The following is a 20,697-nucleotide window of genomic DNA, read 5'->3' on the forward strand; positions in this document are numbered from 1 at the left end:
TAAAGATAGTGGGGCCGCAGTGGTACTGTATCAAAACACAGTACCCTTGCTCAAAAGCACTGTAACTCCAAGGGTCCTCACCAACTGCCAACCTCTTTTCTGTCCAACTCTGGTTACATCAATCGCATCATCACCAATAGGTCCGCCTTTTGGACATGCCATTCTCAACCCAACCCCCTCAACAACTACAGTGACACCACTTCCTTACTGTAGTATCTTCATTCACTCGTTCAAAATATTCTTTAACCTAGTCATGTCCCACTCTTCATCCCTTTTCTTATTATACTCACGATCCCGGTCATAGCGGCCTTTGATTGCATCGCAGCGCATTCGCAACTGCGGCTTTCCTGTGCCCATGGACTAGGAATATGGCGTCTCCCGTTTCTCATCGACGGCTTGTCGCCGCTATCGTCTACCGAACTCTCTACCTTCTTCTCTACGTCTGTCTTTTAGGACTGCTAATAGCTACCCCTGCCGACGCCATTCATCGCTCGTTCCAAAATCGACAGCTCTACAACATCTGGATCGTGATCGCCGCCTACGTTCTCGCCATCGTTATTATTTCCTTCGTCTTTATCACCCGTCTATATATCAATAAGACCGATCTTGGGTCGATACCGAAAGGATGGGTACCAATCGAGAAGGGGGATCTTCGCTCGGCTGTCTATAACGTCATTGCGCTGGGTCTTGGACGAAGTGCATCGATCGCATACGAATCGCGCCCCAGGCTTCAAACAGACAACGCTGCACCGGATGACGAAACTGTCGAAACAAGGGTTAAACTGGGTTTTGATGGCCCCAGTGGTCCGGCGGAGGAGTTGGTGGTGGTGATCCCTCGTAAAACGCCTGTTTGGGGAGATATTGAACATTATGGATGGTCCTCACCTAACGCTCCGGATTTACCGAACCTCGAGTACACCACTGTCTTCTCTGAACTACCTAATCTGATCGAGGGTAAAGCTTTAACTCTTGCGCCTCCTGACCCGACCTCCGATACGAACCCACCGTTGCTGGACCCAGATGCAGTAGCTCTTCTTCAGCGAACCGCCAACATGAGCCTGCGCGACTACATAGTTCACCTGGCTGACCTGGGGGTAATCGAGATGGATTCAACCACTATCGAATTTCTTTCACACTACGAATACGCACGCTTCTCGAATCGACCAATTTCCAATGCTCAGTTTAAGGAGCTTATGCATCTTTTTGCCGAGATTCTTCGCGCCATGGAACCCCTGGATCCAGATATTCTTGACGAGCAGGATGATACATCCTCACCCTCTACCGACGGCGATGATGATGCTAGATCCCGCCTAGGCACGTCTCGCAGTAATTTAGCTCCCTCAGACGCTAGCATCAGCAGCTCTGCTAGAATAAGGCGCCAACCATCCACGAATACCTGGAACGTTTATGAGACTGCTCCTAACAGCGTGAGGAGCGGGTTTACAGGGCCAGGATCTATATCACGAAGGCTTAGCAATAATAGTCTTGCTCGAAGTCGGCGTCATTACCCCATGAGCCAGCCATCAACCTCCAGCCTTCGATCCAAGTCATCAGCTAGCTCAGGGTCTGTTATTCGACTTGCTACACGGCACGACTCAACAGACCTACCTTACGTTCTCAGCTTGAGAGACACAACGGCTAGCTACTGACAGCTTGTTTTGGGGGTGCGGCGATTGGTATGGCTGTTTACGTTTACGAATTTATGACCAAAAAGTATTACAACGGAGTGCGGGATAGAGACTGTTTAATTTCCTAATGTTAATCAATTCCAGTATATATCTTCTAGACTCATTATATAAGACAGTAAAATATTCAAATATATATCCTTCAATTCTTGTATGTTACGATTATGAGCTCTTATGTCACCGTTCATGTCATCGTTGCAGAAGTCGAAATTCTGATAAGGATAGCAGTGATAAGATAAGCGTCCGCTTTTTTTGTCGCATGTGAAATTATTCTGCCAAGTACTCTCTACCAAATCCAAACACCACCAACTTGTCCAACTCAAGCGCCAATTACCTCTCACGATAAGTCCGAATTATCCTAAATACATTCTCTACTGAGTTCTTCTCAAGTTGCGCACGTCACTATTCCTCCAACACACTGTGACACAAGACACAATGGCACCTGAGCCCCCGCCACCTCTCCCAGTCGCAACAAACCGCGATGCAATCGCAAACACACTTTCACTCCTCCTCGCTTCCAGGAGGTCCATAGGGAAATCTATGCCCCTTACCCGTGATCTGCCGCGCAAGAAACGCACTCTGCCAGACGACAACGATGACGATCTTACTCGCGGCGCACGACCAAATGAAGGATTAGGCTATGTTTCTGAGAAGAAAGACGTTCAAAAGTTTGCCAACTCAAAAGAAGAGAGGATGTTAAGGGGCAGATTGAACAAAGATGCTAGGGGCAAGTTTAGGAAGAAGGTTGAGGAGAGTGAGAGTGAAGAGGAAGCGGGACGAAGTGCGCTAGGGAAAAGAAAGAGGCCTAGGAAGGAGAAGGAGGCTGAACCTGAGCCTGAGTCTGAGAACCAGACTGCTTCTGTAACAACTGAGGACAATGAGAAGAATGAGAACGGAGGAGAGGCCGAGGCCGAGGCGGATATGGATATGAACGACGCTGTGACACAGGAGGAACCTAGTTTGGGCGGTGGACAGACAGAAAAGAAGCGGAACAAGAAGAACAAGAAGAACAAGAAAAAGAAGAAACAAAAGACTGCTAATGCGGTGGCAGAGGCAGAGGCATAACAACATTTACATCAGCTTCATATCAAGATACCCACCCAATACAGGCTTAAAGACTTGGCAACATCATATCACAGACAAGGGAGACCACAAGATCAAGTTTAACTTGCTTAGAATAGTATTTGTCTTCTGGTGGTATATACATGCACCAACCATGCAACTCCTCCCAAGAATACAACCTCCATCTCTTAGGTATGCCGAAATCTTCCCCGTCCTTTCGGCAAGGACTAATGATTTCCATAGGATTAAACAAAATGCCCGCCATGGTATCCTGCTATGATTTGCGCTCGTAATGAAGATAGCCTCCGTGACCGTATTCTAGCCAGCTATCCAATGTCCTATACTCCAAATAGGCGTCTCTTCGCCATCAAAATCCAAGTATGTTTATGGCCTAATGTAATGCCGATGCAGGGAAAGTAAGTATCCATGTACAGAGCCCATGTATGTGTATGTACAGGTATTATGTGTTGAATGTTGGTCGTCCATAGTTGAGTTTCAAGGTCCCACAGTTAAACCAGTTAAAATGTTACGTTTTCACCCGTTGGGTGTGATTTACTGCATTCGCTTTCGTTTCCTGTCGTCGTCACCTCTGGGGTCCTCATCCTCGTCTGACCTCTCGGCAGTGTCACTGGGGTTAAGAATATGAGCCATGCTCCCCCTTCGAGTAGGAGGGGCTGAGTGATCTTTCACGGCAAGGTTCTTGTTCTCACGACCAGCAGATCCCCATGACCAACCACCAAATGTGTCAGAACCACCGCCAGCGCCATTTGCAAACGGAGGTGGAGGCGTTGTTGGGCGTGAATGGGGGTGTGTCTGGGACGCAGCTTGTAACGAGTATGTTGAAAATGAGTCTCTGATCCGCTGGTCTTCTGGGGCTACACGGCTAGGCGAGGGCGGCCATGCTCCAGATGGTGCGCCAGTGCTGAAGGGAGAGGGAGTTGGTTGCCAGCCATGGGCTCGAATGTCAGCTGCAGTGTGTCGACGGGCTAGACTGCCAGGGCCAGGAACAGTCTCGACGTTGGATAAAGGATGGGGAGCAGGAGGTGGTGGTGGTGGGCCTGTACGTAACGGGGACGACTGTGTAGTACTGCTTCCGCTGATGGATCCATATGGCCTACGAGTGCTGCTAGATAGGTTGGAGGGAACTGGTGGTTTGTAAAAGTTCTGGCCGCGTGCAGGGGGTACGCCTAAAGGAGGGCCTCGTCTCTGGTCGTCCTGGGCAAGCTGTCTGGGTGATACTGGTGCATTCTCGACATTCGCGAAGTACTGTTGTCGGCCAGTATAAGGTGCCTCCTGCGGTGGTTCGTCGAGGGTCCGAAGTACTTCCGCCTGCCTTTGCATTTCGCCTTGTAGAGCAATGACTGAAGTCAATGTTAGCTATCATTCGCGCTTTCGCAAGCAAGAATACACACCATCACGAGAGAGCGGACTCTCGGCCGGAACAAGAGACAGCATAGTTCTTGAGAGCTCCTGGTTGAAGTGAAGAAGTCGGTTCACAGTGTCCATTGCGGCCTGGCTCTTAACATGCATATAATGAGCTGCCTCTTCGCTCCTCTGCAGGCGATTGCTCAAGTCAAAGAGCGTATGCTCAATATTGAGTAGTCGAGCATCAGCGCTGTCTGGCGGGATAGGTACGGGCTCCGCTGGAGTGCCTGGTTGGGACGCTGCAGGTTTTGTATAGTTGCTCTCACGGTGCACCAGAGCATGTCGACTGGCTCGGCGCTTAATCTCACGTAGGCCTACTAGGTCACCTCGCTTGAAATTGCCGTTGCCATGCTTGAATTCCCAGAGCGTGGTATCAGGGTTTCCAGTGTGGAAGACATCGCGTTCTTTGCGCAAGTTAGCCAATGCAATTGCTCGCAAGTCGTGTATGCTCTAGTACTCACCCTTGTGAAAACCGTACATGTTCAGCTGTCTCACGAATGAAGAAATATTGGTGTGTTTGAAATATTGACTAGAAGGCATTAGTCGAGCGCAAAGTAGCCAGCTTATGGATGTGTTGGACGCACGAGAGAACTTTTGAAAAGTCGGCCGAGGGCGACATGACGAAGCTTTCAGCACTCGCGGACCATGAGATCAAGTGTTGGATATTAGGATCTTCCAGCATGCTGTCGCTAAGTTAGCAAGCTACCGTGGAAAAGCTTGACGGCGCGATCTCACTTGTAAAGTTTATGAATGAAAGCAGTCTGTACGATTTTGGGCTGGTGTACAGCAGCAGCAGCCGGCGGGGGGGCGGGCATGCTATTGGAATTATTGGCATTATTGTTGGTGACATTGTTGGAATCGGGAGCTGGAGAGTTCTTGGGTCGATCGTTGGATTTGCCGTTGGCATCGGAGTCGGAGTTGTTGTTGCCAGTAGAAGATGGCGCAGGTGATGTGATCTCCATGGGATCGCCGTTGCTTGGAGGAGACATCTTGATCGTGGGAGTTGGTATAGGAATTATGCGAGCACCCATTGACTCGCTATGGGGGATTGGATTCGAATGTGGGAAGGTCTCAGTCCTGACGGCCATGTGCGCTGTAGCCATGATGATTAGTCGACAAGAAGGGTCATGTATGTACAGACGAGCCAGGATCAGGGTCGACAGTGCTTGCTATCTCTTAAAGAAACAGAAGATGCAAGGAGAAGCGAATGACAAGCGAGGACGGAAGGAAACGGGGTGGTTAAAGGATGGAGTACATAAATGTAGGTAAGGAAAGTAAAGAAGAAGGAGCGTGAACACAAGGCAGGCCGATGGGGGTGTGAAGAAATAGGAGGGTGTGTAGCGGCTAAACTTTGAGACGACAACGCAGGAAAGGAAAAGAGTAAGGTGAGGTGAGGTAAAGCTTTGTAAAGGGAAGAGAACCCGGAGACAGAGACGGTATCGTGGATGCGAGACTGTGGATCACAAGCCGAGAGACACCGGGGAAGGAGGCGATGGAGAGTGGTAGCGGAGTCGGGATCGGAGCCGGTCTTGAGAGAGATATGTATGTACCATACTGTGCATGAGATAGGCACTTGCGACGTGATACGATACAATGCGATCAATGGGCGCGCAATGGACTGTGCAGACACAGCAGAGTGAAGTCTTGAAAAGCTTACCTCATTCTCAGGGCGCAGAAACGAGTCAGTGGGTTGATGTCGCGCAGCGCAGCTCAACTCAGCTCAAGTCTCAACTGAAGGAAACTTGACTGGTTCAAGCGCTTCCCGGCGTTGGTAGGCGAAATGCGCAGTGTCCCCTCGCTTGGGAAAGAGAAAGGTGACAGGAGAAGACTGGCGAAGGAACGACAGAATGAGATGGGGTAATAGCCCAGGCGATTCGCAGCTGTGCCTGCCAGGTTCTTGGTCATTGGTTGAATTGGACTTGCCAAGACCACAAGCTCTCAAGCCCCAAGCCAAGTGCTTTAGGGAGGTCCAAATTCCCCGCCATGAAACTTCTACCATCCACCCTCCGCTAGCTTCTTTCTCTCTCATCAACCACACCCCAAACCATCACCCAAACATTCAAAATTTGCAGCAATTCTCATCACCATTTCTGATTCTGTCTTCCACTCAGTTCAAATCTTTCACCATGAACTCCGACAACACGCCCATGCAAGGCGTCGTGTTTCAGGAATTGTCCAAGGATGAACTCATCACGCTCCTTGACAACAAGCTCGACGAGAAACTTGCCCCTATCAATGATTCTCTCAAAGCTATCAAACTCGAACTAGAGAGCCTTTCCCAAAGTTGCCACAGCCTCGCCTAGCGTGTCCGAGGCCTTGAAGCCCATGCGAACCGGTTTTCTCTCCCTCCCAACTACAAGGTTTGTTTCTCTGCCAAACAAAGATGCAATTGAGGCAAACTAATTAATAATATAGGGCCCAGTCTGAACTCGGAAATGCGACGAACTAGGATGGACAAGGAGCAAGGTTTCAGAGAGCTGTAATATGGTTTTAGAGAAGTGCATGAAGGAGAGGAGAGGAACATCTCTACATCAAGAATGGTAACGATTAAGCGGCCTCAATATTGCTATTAGGAAGAGCTCAAACCAAATACAAATATTAGCTCGCTCTGTCTCTCTGTCCAAATCACAATCTGAATGCATGAGGCTGGCAGGACTGATTTCTTTTTCTGGAACTGCAAGGAATCCGATGTGATCAATATCAACTGGATCCATGCGCCGGGGTTGGAAATTTGGGGGCATGGCTAGCAAGGAGTCCATGGAGATAGAATGGGGATGGGGATGGCACTCATGGCTACCTACGGAGGAGAGCAGGCTTGCCCAGCTGAGATCCAATCGAAAGCGAAGAGTTGAGTCTCCAAGAGAAGCCCACCCACACCAACTCCAGCCTCTGGCCTTCTGGGCACCCCTCACCCGCATGAGCCTGCATTCATTGTTGCACCCTTCCTTTCCTTCAGACCCTCACGGATACACTCACTCCAGATGTCCCACACCCAGGAACGGAGTTTTCAAAGTACGGCAGCTTGGTTCCTGATGCTATCACTGTTTGGAACAAATTTTAACTGCAGTGACGAGCTGAGAGACAGACGTCTCACTTCTGCCAAATGCAGCCATCCATGGCTCTGGATCACTGCCCCAAGTAATGGCATAATCTATCATGGCCCCATCATTGGAATGGAGTTCCAGCGCCCAGGCTGAAGGAACTCATCAATCGTCTCGGTGCAACAACCAAGACTTTGACATGTCTAGTTGATGGAACAATGGTAGAAGCCAGTATAGCGCCGCCAAGATCAGCACCCGCTTGCACAGTCCCCGAAATCTAGTGGCGGCTTCAGAGACAGATCTGGGATAAAGAACCCGTCAGAGAAGTCGCTCCAAACGGTACCGGAGATGGCAAGAAAAAGCTTACATGAAGAAGGGCCCGGAACATTCAACATCCTTTCCACGACGCCATGCCGCTTCTCTCATACATGGTGTGGCAGCCTGGTGTCTGGAAACGCTGGGAGGCAAAGTGCGATGTGTGGCGCCCAGCCTCGATGACCCGAAGAAGGTGTCTCAAGGTGCATCGACAGTACCAGAAAAGAAAGAAACAGGAAGTTCAGGTATGTTGCAGCGGTCAATAATGGCCTAGACCATTTTTTTCTGTATCGGTAGAAGCAACCAGTGGATACAGTGAGTGTGCGGGTGGAAATGTTGGAGAAGATTATAAGGCGTGGCTCGTGACTGGGTATATACTACGTACATACATTGGTCGTCCCCATCAAAAGCTCAAAAGGTTTTCCTTCTTCCATGCCTGAATCCGAGAGCCTCGTGGTCAAAAACCATGGGGAAAGCCTCAACGTTGCTGCATATGATGGGTCTCTGAGGTCGATCATTTTATTGGAAGCAAAGCCGCGTTGCGAAATCGGAATGGTGATGCATGATCGCTACCAATGTCATGAGAAGCAATAGCTCTAGTGGTTTCTGGCAATTAACCAATACCAATATCTGGAAGACATCAATCGTCATTGAACATGCAGAATGCTCTTCTCTGTGTACCATGAACCGTTAGTCCTCATCATAATCCGCAATTACGGGATACAAGAAGCAGTCAGGAGTATCATCATCTCAAGTCAATCTTTGCTCGGACCCTCTGCTAGTTCTTAACCATGACAGGGCTCCGCATGTGGTACCACGGTGAGTGTGATGTCGCAGCACTTGGTAGAAGTGCTCTCCAGGATCGCGAGATAGTGCATCGACGAGACGAGATGGCGGGCGGGTTCTAGCAGTGAACCGGTTGGGTAAATGGGGAATGAATCTGAATCAACTTGGACGGCCCGGATGACCCTGGCTCAACAAGTCTCCCTGGTGTACGACCCTTGTCCAGCTGGGTACAGTTTCCGCAAATGGTAACCGAAGAGTTTGTGTTGATGATTGAACGAATAAAAGGGGTCCTAATAATTGTGCATGCCTCTGGGAACATCTTGGTGGTGTGCTTTGATTCGACTTTGACTTTGACCTTAATACAGGCACAGATGTTGTTAGATGTACGGAGTAGTCACATGATTATTGTACTTCTTTCGAGATTACTATTTTGCTCCTTCCCTTTCGTCAAGCTATCTGAGGTTCTTTTGTTCCTCTTGGCTTTGTCATTGGAAGGTGCTAAACACTGGCCTTACTGAAAGTCCTTAAAGCAGTCTTTGATTTCCTAGCTGGGCAGGAGACAGGTGCACTTTCTCTCCCAAAGTTCCCCAACCTATCAGGGGCAAGACCTCTGTGTGCTCCGTGCTTTCCTGCCCGTGGTCCGGCTTCTCCTCCGTGGCCCGTCGCCCGTGCGGCCGTGCCCCGTGCTTCCTTCCCGTTGTAAGGTACTTGGTTACGTCTTAACGCTAATCTCAACTCAACTCAACCTTCATGTCCATCCAAAGACGAGAGTGTGAGTTTAGATCTCCACTTCCACTCCTCATTCCCAAGGAAACATTGGATGCAAAAGTTTGCGAAGATACCGATCCAACATCTAATCTCCTATATTTGATAGCCTTATCCACCGATTCTTTAAGGTGAGGCGTTCAGGACTGATTCAAGTCCGCAGAGTCAGAAACTACCTAGAGAAACTAACACTGCAGACAGCTTTTCGAAGTTATGACGATCCGCCAGCCACTTCAACTGTGACCAAGGGCCTTAGTTCTCTCCGCTAGTCGAACCTTGGCGATGGCGTCCGTTGGTCTCAACAACTGAATCTATGGCTGCATCTCGGACAACTTCCCCTAGCTAATATTCAGGCCAGGACCATACGGAAAAAAAAAAAAAAAAAAAAAAAACACAAGCCAGGGGATCAAAGCGGGATCCAAAAAGCAAACTACCACGTTCTGTCAATGGCCGACAGAGACCACAGTGCCTGGAACCTGGAACCTTGTCGTTTGACGGGTTCTAAGCTTGATTCTAAAACGAGCATTCAAAGTTTCCTCGCATGTTCTCTCAATGTTCCTTGAGTGTTCTTGGAATGACGCCTGTCATGTGGATTTTAATCATCTCTTCTTGGAATAGGCTCACCAATGTTCCACAACTTGCTGAGCATGGGCAAAGACCAGCAACACTAAGCACATCGCAATCGTTTACCGTGTTCTAGATCATCCCGATTCAATCAGTTTCTCGTGTAACAGCTCCACAGATCCAACAAGTTGGCATTTAAGTTTGTTGTCTGATGGGGCACATGGGTCTTTGTGAATATCATTGATCATCTTTTGAACAAATGCCGTCAATGCATCAGCTTTCCCCGCAACAGGTATGTAGCATTGTCAACGGTTGAACATAACCGAGTTGGCGATTTGCGAGATGATGACTCGTTCTCATTCAATGCTAATTACTACAGCATGCTGTTCAGTCCCGAAAACATTCCCGCATCAGGCGCATGATCTCTAGCTCCGGTGATAGCGAGAGCCAGTGACAACCACGGAATGAAGAAAATTCAGCTTCAAAGGGCAACCGAACCTATGAACTCTAACTCCGGCTGATGCCTTGTTTATAGGGGGCCAAGTCTTCTGTGTTCACCAGTACAGATCAAGCTGTTTATCCCCGTTTCGCGTATGAAGGTTGTCTCTCTCTGACCGAGTTGAATTTGATCGACAGCAATTTGACCTTATTTCCAAAGGTTAACACTAACAGGGTTCATTGCAGGCAGTTATCGAGTTAAAATTCACGGGCTCTTGACTCATGTAAACTGTACACGCCCCCGACTTTACAATATGTTCTGATATCAGCAGCCAATCAATGCCAGTACGGCTCTCAACCTGGTGCATCTGCTTCAATGTTGAGCTTCATAACATTAGCAATTTTGAAGAACCAACAACTCAACAACGTCACCCAGTCCATTTTCAAATTTTCAATACAGATTTTGGATAATCGTGGGAGCGTTCCACAACAGGCCCGGCGTTACTTAGGTAAAGTGTACCAAATGGCAACACCACTGCATTCAATGCCTCCATCTCAGAGCCACAAGCCCCCCACGGCGAGCAAACCACGGCTCGAACCTGACTTCAGACAATTTAAGATTTGACGCCGGTTCGCCACCAGCTTCAGCCAGTGAACCCAAAAACTCACCACAGACCACCATCCCGAAAAGAGTGGGATGCCAAGCCTCGGACCGATGAATTGGGTCCCTTTAAAAGCATTTTTAGAATGCATATCCCCTGTGTCGGAGGAGGAGCTCGTAAGGCTTCTACTGCAAGGAGTTGTCATAGGGCCGACTTCAATGGCAAACCGATAATGTTCGGTCTATCATGATCTGTTCAGGCAGAGCTCGGAACCGACAGACTACAGTACTATAATAATTACCTAGTTGGAGGATCCAAATGTGGTTCTAGCATTTTGCCTTGATAGATATTGGGGAACAGGATCCACACGGGCACCTGCCACTGGATCTTCTGTCAGTTGCTCTCACAATAGCATATACCTATTGCTATTTGATGAGACACATTGAACTAATGAGAATGCAGGATCATCAACATAACCTTGCGCCAGAACTACGTGATTCTTAGAAAAGTTTGTCCTTCTGTTGGACAACCGTCTCTGTGTTCATCAATCTCTGTGATACTTGATGCGTACCAGGTCCAGTGCAAAAAGCAAAGCGTCTATCACTTCCCCAGTTTGCACGACCAGATCGTCCCGTCCCCTGATGCAAGATCCCAGCATATCGAGCTACAATCTATGATGACTGACTAGTGGCATCTAGCTAGGCGTTCGCGATTCAGGACACGGTTAACGTTTTCCCAGATTACGCATGAAAGCATGACTTCTTATCTTGTAACTGACATTACACTTGTACAACTCATCTATCGGGTGTTGGACATGGCTATGGCGCTCCGTCCGAAACGGGATAATAATAAAGGGGAACGGGCTGAAACAGGGATGCATTTCGGCTCATGTTCAAAACCCGAGGGCATGGATGACAGGGCAGCGCACGTCACTCCCTAGTTGGAAATGCTGTACCAACTTGAAGTTGGTCGTATCATGTACGACAGAAACTGCATAAGCGCTAACAGGTTCTGTGGTTGTCGAAATGTTCGAGAACGCTCCAAGGGACAGTATTGGTTCTTCCGATGACTGGTTTTATGGCACTTGATATTCGCCGCGTACCTGAGCCACTCCGCTTTCGAATACAAGCTTGTGCTGGTATGGGCCGTTTCCTCAGAATTTGTACAGGGAATGAACATGTTTTCGACTCACATGCTAGTAAAAAAAGCTAGCTTTGCTGGGTCTTCGGCAGTTGGTTTTGCTGCATTGCCTTGTTCATCAAAGACCAAGACACTATCGTTTGACATTGAACCCGTGCACACTAACGATGTTACTCTATCCATGACGCCTTGTCAACAGAAAAATTTCTGTTCACGATTTATTTCTTCTTTTGGAATTCCTTCTCTTTCGGCTGGACCGGTGCGAAGCCGCGCCTAGCATACGTTGCGTGTACTGTATCTCCGACAGTTCGACGTTGCTTGCTGACGGGAGAGAAAAAAAACGAAGTAAAACTTTCAGGGTATCATGATCGACATCGACTACCGCGGGTACAACATCCGTCGCATTTCCTCAGACAAGGGGAGAGCAAAAATTTGATATGCTTAGAAATACTCGACATGGTATAACCATGTATTGACAGCAGTTGTCAACCCCTGATTATTAACTCTTTTTGGGTACAGAATTGTTCAGCAGTTGACTATTTAGTCGAGTATTTTGAGACATTAGCCTGATGTGAATACAGGTTATAGAGATACGTAGTGGTTGGAGGAAGCTCAGTAAGTGGCGATGTCGAAGCACTTAGAGCAGTTCTAGCTTCAACATATATCGAAGCTATCATGACTAGTCATAGTTGCAATGGGAGTGATATATAGGGCATACAAGTATATCGGCTGTGTCCGAATTCTGAAACGGCAACAATTCTAGTTAGCAGTGCAGCGTCCTCTCGGGACATTGAATATCGTAGTAAGTCTGTTTCTTGACGGTTGTGATAGACGGGACAAGAAACCACCACTCACTTCGGATCGAAAACGTGATTCCATAGCTATGGCAATGACAGAGATTGACATGAAGAGATTGTTCTTTTGATGTAATGATGATATTCATTATCTGCCATGTTCGAATCCGAACGACAAGATCCTCCAATGCTATACATAACCCAAATCCATATCACGGCATCATCCAGAGTCACCCTTCACATTATGGAAAGTCATCATCTTCCAATCCTTCAATCCGTTTCTCACCAACTTCACGAATCTTTTCTCCCAAGATCGTCCTTCCATATCTCTCAGCCACTCTACCAGCAGCCTCCATCATGCGACCTGTACGGTCTCGCATGAGCTGTACCATCTCCAGCGCACGCATGCCTCGCTCTTCACCTTCACGACACTCGACCGCCAGGAGTTGCAGAAGAGTCTTGTCGATCTCGAGTTCAAGACGTGAGAGTTGCGAACGTTGCGTGTGACTGCCTGATGTAGCCTCCACCAGATCTCGGAGCTGAGCTGCCTTCACGTTATGAAGCATGAACTGCTGCTCGAGCTTGCGAGTTTCTGAAGAACCATCCTCTTCTTCATCCTTGTGTTCATCGCCATCGGCCATGTCAAGATCTTCCGATCCCTCTCGGGCTTTGCGCTTCGTTTTGGGCGCTGATGATATAGGGATGGAGAAGTCGAATTCAGACAGAAGTGGACGAGGGAAATAGGGGTACTGGTCACCACCCTTGAGAATGATACAGTGAAACTTGTTATCAGCTACTGCAATAGGGAAGTACGACTCGTTCTTGCGACCCGAGGCTAGACGGTCGAGCAGTTTCGTGTCTAGAAGAGGCACCCACGAAGCCCTTGAAGGTTGTCGCCAGTGAAGAAGTGTAAGAAGAGTGCCTGTTGAGTCGTAGATACAGGGGTCCTAGATCGCAAGTCAGTCCAGTTCCTTACAATGAGTCCTATGGAGGACAAAACTTACACCATTGTCCGAGAAGAAGACGCTCTTGAGTGTGGCGCCCTCGGGAAGAGCTACTGTATCTTCATTCTGGCAGATCTCGTCTCTCTTGACATTCTCAATGGTGTACAAGAGACGAGTGTTACCATCCGCGCCCATGGGTCCGTTACCCATGGTCAATACGTAATCCCTCCAGCTTGCACATGTCACCATTGGTGTGCTCTTGGGTCTATATACACGATATGGCATGCCAAATAGGGTGTATACTCGTACATAGTTGGCGCTAGTTGTGACTGTAATGAACGACTCACTCAAAGACATGGCTGTCACAGCTTCGTCTTTGGGTAGTTCAATGCGCCAGTCAAATCGTTGCGTCCATGTTTCGTGTGGTCGATAGAAAATGACTGCAGGGGCATCATCTTTAGGTGGACATGAGAAGAGTGTACCATGCTCAGTCAGGCAGGCCTTGTCGTAGAGGAAGGTATCGCTAAAGTGAAAGTCCCGATGGAATTCGTGATCGTAGAACTCAACTGTGACAGTGTGGTGTGAGTCCTGATCGACTGTCCAGACGAAACCAATCAAGTTCAGACAAAGGTACTTGCGGTTCCCTCGCCAGGGAGTCGCTCCTGGTTGAAATGCTTCGTGGTATTGCGGTTCAAGCATATGACGACGCTTATTTGAGGCACCATACCCATCGTCACCGTCCCGAGGTCGTTTCTGGCCTTGTCCAACAGTGTATCCAGCACCGTCATCGTCCTCCACGAAATCGTCGTCACCATATCCATCTCCACCTTCAAGGAATGAGTCAAGACTTCCAAGTGACTCCCTTCGGGGTCTTGTTGGCAGACCTTGTTGCTTCTGACCATTGACTGGAGGCGGTCTTCGGTTCGCAGATAGTTCGGCAAGGGGGTCGTGGATGAAGGGTGCAGGCTGCGTAGCCAGTTTCAGTAGAGGTGAGAACTGGTCTGTTAGGAAATCTGGGTAGATGTAGACTTCTCCATCAGTGGTTGTGAAGGAGAGAATGTTCTTGGTAGGGTGCCACACAACGTCAATGACATTGGAATAGTCGTATCTTGCAATAACGGACTGTGTCTTGGTCTCCCAAATGAGCACCTTTCCATCTTTGCTCGCTGACGCCAGCATCGCACCATTGGGCGACCAGGCGATGGCAGTGATATCAGCCAAATGCCCGTTGGCGAAAGTTCTTTGTTTCTCCCAATCATTCTTGGAGATGATCTGGATGTCTCGAACGGGTGTCGGTAGGGCGAATGCTCTACCGTCTGGGTGCCATGCAACGCGTGTTGAGGTCTCGCTGTCTCCGTCGATAGCACCAATGATACCATCCACCTTTCGAATCAACTCTGGCTCCTTGGCTGTGAGTGAGTATATATAAACAATTCCGTCGGTGCCAGAAAGTGCAACCAATCGCCCTTGAGGATCGAAGCTAACATTTCGTACAGCCCGGGCATGCTCTCGAAGGTGCTTGACCTGTGTGATGTCCTTTGTGTTCACAATCTTAACACTCAACTCATCACTTGCCACGGCACACCATTGGCGATCAGTCGTCAATGCAACATCGCGAATCGGCAGTACAGTTCGAGTAAGGAAGCGCTCAAAGGTATTTGTCTCGAGGGAGTATAAGCTGACGGTGCCGTCCTCAGAACCAACGACAAAGAATTCGTCACCAGCGGCAACAGCCATGTTCTGTTCCTGACAATCATCAATATTGATCGGTTCTCCATCAGATCCTGTTTTGTAGAGACGAATAGTGTTGTTGGAGCCGACTGTGATGAGACGACTTCCATCGGGAGTGTAGGCACAGCGAGTAGTTCCTTGGGTATGGGCGGGCCGAGGCCGTGGTTTAGGGGCAATTGTCGAATCCATGATCGTCGTTGTAGCGTTGATATGTTGGTTCACAAATCAACGCACAATGGAATATTCGCTATGATAGAAAAAGGGCGATGATGGGTGATGGTTGCTTTAGAAGTGGGACAGGCGTTTCTCGGGAGACGCGTCTGAGCGCGTCGCAATTAAACTCGCGGAAAGACCCCGCGCCGTTACAGGAGAGCTCCACTAAAATTCAACTCCACACCTAAAGATCTCCAACTCTTTTATGGCTGCCTACCTACCTAACCTAGATCAAGAGACAGTACCACGAGTTTGACTCACGACAAGCACAATATCTACCACTTGGACTCATATTACGTTCCGATATTAGAACCTGTTACTATAACATATATGAACCTTGATCATCAAAATGCAGTCTGCAGACCGTGATCACTTCTTCGAAACCGAGTACGTATAACAATATCTCCTATTACAAAGCTAGAACTGACAAAACTTACAGTGCTGTTCAAGCTTCGCGGCGACGCAAGGCCGCCAAGGCAAGCAACAAGAATGGCGATCCCGTCATTATGAAGTCCAAAATTCTTGCAGCCGTCCCAGATCCTGCTTCTCCTCTTACCTCTGTGTTCATCGCTGAGTCTGCTGGCGCTGTTCGCCGAATCAACCTCGAGGTATGTCTGAATACTTCCAAGAAACTACATTACTAACTATTTATAGACCTCAGAGACCAAAACGACATACCGTGGTCCAAACGCCCCTGTAACTTGCCTTGCAACAGGAGGTCAAGATAATAAGACTGTCTTTGCAGGTTCGTGGGACAAGGACATCTGGTCATGGGACATTGAGACCGCCAAACCTGGCCGCAAGTTCAGCGGCCATACCGACTTTCTAAAGACCATCATCTGTGCTACCGTCTCAGGCAAGCACATTCTCATCAGCGGAGGTGCCGACAAGAAGATTTTCGTCTGGGACGTAGAGTCAGGCAAACGACTACATACCCTGCAAGATCCCACCACGACAATGCTTGCCGTCCAGCACCTTGCCATCGATCCTGTACTCAGCGATGCTACCACTGTCGTATTTGCCAGCGCAGGCAGCGACCCGCACATCCGACGGTGGAAAGTCACCCTGGACAGTTACGAGCAGCTGCCCGAATCTTTCTCCGACCGCCCCGATGCTGAGCGACTTACCATTCAGGAACACGAGACCAGCGTTTATCGACTTGTCTTTGACCAAATGAGTGAGGATGCAGATCTCTGGACTGCCAGTGCTGACGGAACTGCAAAATGCCTGCCGCGTTCAAGGAACTTTGTCGCTGATGACACGCTCACGCACGGGGACTATGTACGAGGTGTTCTCGTAACAGACCAATGGGTCATCACCGCAGGCCGCGATGAGAATGTCAAGGTATGGGATCGCTCATCTGGTAAGCTGTACTGTACATTGGTTGGCCATTACGAAGAAGTCACCGACCTCGTTCTGCTCCAGGACAACGAAGGTACCCCTCGCAAGGTTTGCAGTGTTGGTATCGACGGTACCGTCCGCACATGGCCACTCGGAAAGTCTGAGCTTGACGAGGTCGTTGTCAAGATCCAGAAGGCTGCGGAACCCAAAAAGGAAGAGGAGGAGAAGGGTGGCAATGTGTTGACGGCCGAGGAAGAAGCTGAGCTCGCAGAACTCATGGACGACTAGACCACCTCAACGAAATAGCAACACTAACAGAACTTTCCCGCCTTTCAGAATAGTTGGGCTCTGACCGACCTTCTCACGGTCACTGTGGTGCTCAAGCCACTGAAACACTTACCATGAGTTGTGTCCCGTGCCACAAAGTTTCAGCTCGAGTTTGTCTGCGGAACATACGACGGAAAGCCGCATTCAGGCTGTGTAACTGTAGGTCTCAAGTCGCTGCTCCGAGCCACGACAGCCTGGATCGTGTCTTAGACTCCGTGTGGAAGTGCTCTCAGACAGTGACCTGTATTGACGGCACCTATCCTTTTCCATGTGTAGAGACAAACACTAAAAAGTATCCTTGTATGCCGCCTTGTACTCATTTACAAGGGCTCAATGCCGATAGCCAACCAGAAGCTCCATGGCTACACTGAAGAGGAATATGTCTCATATGGCTCTGACGTGTTGACCACTAACTCTTTGAACCGGGATGCAACGATCTGTCAGGAAAAAGGAACTGTATTCCCAGGTAACAGGGTCATGGCAAGTGATAAAGTCTGTTGTTACAAATGACAGGATCTGATCCCCAGCGCATCACATCCTCGTCACGTTATAATTTTCCGCGGTGCTTGCTTTTGATTCAGCCGCAAAGTGCTGGTCATAACAAACAACGCTGATGGTTTGCTTTCTACCAATTGTCTGCCGGCGTTGCAGGGTCTATCCTGCTGGATAGATGCGAATATAGCTTTGCCTGAACGCACAAATCGCTGGTATAGCTGAAAATAGGAAGATCGAACACCTCCCTTACACACTGATGTTGTTTTGTTCAAACGCAATACAGAGCAACGATGGGAGTATTAAGCACTCACTGATGCACTCAGCCGTGGTGTTAGGGACTGTTGCCGGACTTGAACTCAAAATTTGTTCCTGTGTAACCGTGAAGTTGCACAATTCATCAAACAAATTTAAATCCCGTTTTGAGCTTCGATGTTCTCGTGGCTTACACGAGCAACTTTAACTTGGAAGTTTACCACAAGCCACAAGCCTGATGACTCTCAACAACAATGGCTCCTAGATGGTCAATGAAGATCTTTTCCAGATCTTCAATGTCACCGTACCATTCCAGCTGATCTACTCTACCGAAAGTCAGCTTCCTTCATGCACTGTAAGTCCAATGCGACCGATCTCTATCGGCCAAGGCTGGCCCCCTTGCTCACGAGAGTGACATATTCAGACATCCTGGCTATTCCCCAAGATTGCAAATTTGTTAAGTTTGCGTATGGAGTACGCTGTTCATTCTCCGCCTCGTAAGTATCCCGGACCCTGTTCAGCGACAATTGCGTCCCTAAAGTGGACCTGTTGTCACGCCGAGTATCCATGTTAGTTCACCGGATTCATAAAAAACATAATTGATCTGAGCTGTCTTATGTTTTTCGGAGAAAGGGAAAGACGTCCCCTTTTCACTAACATCGGCGTCATTTGTGAGTGATCATTATCGAAATGAGCATAAGCCACGTTGTTGTCGGACAGATTTGTCGTAAATGAGAAAAGTTAGTATACTGAATTGAAACGATAGCCATAAGCCACAGGCACGACACGCATTATGACGATGCCTGCCAAACTTCGATCCAGTAAGACATGCAGGCCCTAGTCCGAACAGTCGGAACCCATTGTTCGTCTACCAGCGTGTATTGCATGAGCAGCACCAGTTCGCAGTATGCTTGGCTTCTGCAGGATCGTAAGGTGCTGCAAGGCGTGCTCATACTCCCAACCCTCCCTCTGACAGTCACGAAACGATCGTTGTTCGGTCCAGACGTAGATGGTCCAAGGAGGATTAATAACCAGTATTGCTGCGCCCAAAGCTATCATCAAGTGGTTCCAAAGTTGTTTCCTTTGTCTTTCTAGGACTTGGCAAGTCACACTAGCAAGCAAACAAACAACGGTAAGTGGGGGGTCAAATAGCCGCGCGGTGCGAGGCGTCTCGAGGTTGATGTCATGCTACCCTTGTCGAAAGGATCTAGTTAGTGAGATCGCGAGACATATGATTGATTCAGACATCACCACGACGCTAAAGTCTGTTGGATAGTCGCAGCAACCTGCTACGCCTTGTATCGAATACCGCGGATTGCGCTGAGCATCATTTGTAGTAAATGAGGTAATTACCAGGGCCCTAGATTCGAAGCTTAACAGCCCCGTTTTGCATGCTGATCGGCATTGTGAATATGGGCCAAAGATTGCCAGTTGAAATTTTCGGATTTTCGGAAGACGGTGGCCAAAATAGAAATTTGAAGCCCGTTAATCGACGTGGGGGGATCGACGGTGTATAGAGTGGCCCACAATGCCTAAGGCTATCGACAAAGACTTGAGAACACTATTTCCTTACCTTGCATTTTCCCTTTTCCTTTGATTAGTCCAAACTTGAGTCGAAGCTTTTGTGGTAATTGAAGAATAGCAAACATTGTAATGATCCCGCTTACTGTGCAACGATTGACATATAGGATTCGAGCCGGCAGCTTCCTCGCCCTGTATCGTGTGTAGCCGCAGTAAAAGCCAGTTTAAGCCGACTGGCTTGGGAGTTTTGCGTGGAAGCCGAACATGGGCTGGCCGGTATGACATGAGAGGCTGCAATACGCTCAGTGTTCAATGCCAACCAGAACGTGCGACAGCTATTTCCGGTTTCTGTGTTTCATGTTTTAGCTCAGTGTTTCTTTTGGGGGCTTGAATCTTAAGAGGAATCGGGTAATAACAACCGAACAAGATGATAATTGCTCTCAGCCATATGATATGTTATAGGATGGGGTCAGCTCTATTGTGCATGACCAAATCGTGACCACAAATGCATACTTGGGTTGAAGACATCATAAAGGGATAATGCGTCTCAGCTGAGCCTAGACCAGATCCTGGATCATGGAACATCCTTGACGGGAGCCCTTGCATTGTGGGACTGGGCCGTGAGCTGCAACATGGAACATGAACATGGGTGGTGTCAATCCCTGTAATTTGAGCAAACAGTTTCTCTGCCCCAGACGCAAGACACGCAAGGACCTCGCTACCTTGTGTATTGCCATTGGTGTTTGTGTTGTGCTACGTATGTTGAGTGGTCTCATTGAATGCTTGGCAAATGCGTTGGAGGTAAGGGAGACTTGCTGCAGGTGCCCGATAGCTTGGTTCCAAGTTGCGAGCTGCACAGTCCCAGTCCCAGTCAGCCTGATAACCCAGCCGGCTGGGATAGGATAGGCACTCAAACAGCACGGAAATGGACATTGATATGGACGTTGAAGCTTGGACCTCCCATCCAGTTCATATCGGCATTGTTCTGTTTGGCTCCAGCTCAGGAGGCTAAACAAGCCCAAAAACAACCCTGCAGTGATGAGAGTGATTAACTGGCGGGATGGGTCTCGGCGTCTCTATGCTGTTCGTTCGTCAGGGCTCCTTCGTGGATGTATGGAGACCCAACAGATTCTCAATAAACCGCTAGAGTGGCTTGCGTTTTTGCTGCGGTAGCCCGATTCTTGCAGGGTTCAACAACAACCTGAAATCCTGGCCTAGGATGGAGACTGATGAACGAGTTGAAATGGAATTAGAGG

At 48.7% G+C, this 20,697-nt stretch overlaps 7 protein-coding genes across 7 annotated transcripts; 4 read left to right on the top strand and 3 right to left on the bottom strand.

The window, feature by feature from the left end:
• The first annotated feature begins 101 nt into the window (after nt 1–101).
• BKA55DRAFT_577907 (uncharacterized protein) lies at nt 102–1,835 on the top strand. The gene has a single exon (XM_046193647.1). The coding sequence runs from the start codon at nt 369–371 to the stop codon at nt 1,647–1,649; it is 1,281 nt and encodes a 426-aa protein (XP_046045461.1). The 5' UTR covers nt 102–368; the 3' UTR covers nt 1,650–1,835.
• A 78-nt stretch (nt 1,836–1,913) lies between these two features.
• Nucleotides 1,914–2,850, top strand: BKA55DRAFT_577908 (uncharacterized protein). Its single transcript, XM_046193648.1, has one exon. It carries the CDS (start codon nt 2,121–2,123, stop codon nt 2,748–2,750), a length of 630 nt encoding a protein of 209 aa, XP_046045462.1. The 5' UTR covers nt 1,914–2,120; the 3' UTR covers nt 2,751–2,850.
• A 449-nt stretch (nt 2,851–3,299) lies between these two features.
• Nucleotides 3,300–5,275, bottom strand: BKA55DRAFT_694091 (HSF-type DNA-binding-domain-containing protein; the record flags this gene model as incomplete). The annotated part of the gene is made up of 5 exons (XM_046199995.1): nt 3,300–4,108; nt 4,160–4,576; nt 4,634–4,701; nt 4,757–4,855; nt 4,908–5,275. 5 exons carry the CDS (start codon nt 5,273–5,275, stop codon nt 3,300–3,302), a joined length of 1,761 nt encoding a protein of 586 aa, XP_046045463.1.
• Nucleotides 5,276–6,298: 1,023 nt separating this feature from the next.
• Nucleotides 6,299–6,655, top strand: BKA55DRAFT_694092 (uncharacterized protein; the record flags this gene model as incomplete). Its single annotated transcript, XM_046199996.1, has 2 exons — nt 6,299–6,455; nt 6,588–6,655. 2 exons carry the CDS (start codon nt 6,299–6,301, stop codon nt 6,653–6,655), a joined length of 225 nt encoding a protein of 74 aa, XP_046045464.1.
• BKA55DRAFT_125329 (uncharacterized protein) lies at nt 6,590–7,335 on the bottom strand. Its single transcript, XM_046184807.1, has one exon. It carries the CDS (start codon nt 7,088–7,090, stop codon nt 6,704–6,706), a length of 387 nt encoding a protein of 128 aa, XP_046045465.1. The 5' UTR covers nt 7,091–7,335; the 3' UTR covers nt 6,590–6,703.
• Nucleotides 7,336–12,737: 5,402 nt separating this feature from the next.
• On the bottom strand, nt 12,738–15,606 carry BKA55DRAFT_577915 (WD40-repeat-containing domain protein). Its single transcript, XM_046193649.1, has 2 exons — nt 13,622–15,606; nt 12,738–13,564 (listed from the first exon to the last, which is right to left on the bottom strand). The coding sequence occupies exons 1-2, from the start codon at nt 15,479–15,481 to the stop codon at nt 12,860–12,862; spliced, it is 2,565 nt and encodes an 854-aa protein (XP_046045466.1). The 5' UTR covers nt 15,482–15,606; the 3' UTR covers nt 12,738–12,859.
• A 248-nt stretch (nt 15,607–15,854) lies between these two features.
• On the top strand, nt 15,855–17,134 carry BKA55DRAFT_520073 (WD40-repeat-containing domain protein; the record flags this gene model as incomplete). Its single annotated transcript, XM_046188386.1, has 3 exons — nt 15,855–15,892; nt 15,945–16,113; nt 16,160–17,134. The coding sequence occupies 3 exons, from the start codon at nt 15,855–15,857 to the stop codon at nt 17,132–17,134; spliced, it is 1,182 nt and encodes a 393-aa protein (XP_046045467.1).
• Between the last annotated feature and the right edge of the window lie 3,563 nt (nt 17,135–20,697).

This window comes from Fusarium redolens (assembly GCF_020744475.1).
Source record: "Fusarium redolens strain MPI-CAGE-AT-0023 chromosome Unknown BKA55scaffold_15, whole genome shotgun sequence".
Taxonomy (NCBI): domain Eukaryota; kingdom Fungi; phylum Ascomycota; class Sordariomycetes; order Hypocreales; family Nectriaceae; genus Fusarium; species Fusarium redolens.

Coding starts and splice junctions, on each gene's coding strand:
- BKA55DRAFT_577907 (XM_046193647.1), top strand. CDS start 369: ATGGCGTCTCCCGTTTCTCATCGACGGCTTGTCGCCGCTATCGTCTAC.
- BKA55DRAFT_577908 (XM_046193648.1), top strand. CDS start 2,121: ATGGCACCTGAGCCCCCGCCACCTCTCCCAGTCGCAACAAACCGCGAT.
- BKA55DRAFT_125329 (XM_046184807.1), bottom strand. CDS start 7,090: ATGCGGGTGAGGGGTGCCCAGAAGGCCAGAGGCTGGAGTTGGTGTGGG.
- BKA55DRAFT_577915 (XM_046193649.1), bottom strand. CDS start 15,481: ATGGATTCGACAATTGCCCCTAAACCACGGCCTCGGCCCGCCCATACC. Junction 13,565..13,621: donor TCTTCTTCTCGGACAATGGT/GTAAGTTTTGTC, acceptor CTTGCGATCTAG/GACCCCTGTATCTACGACTC.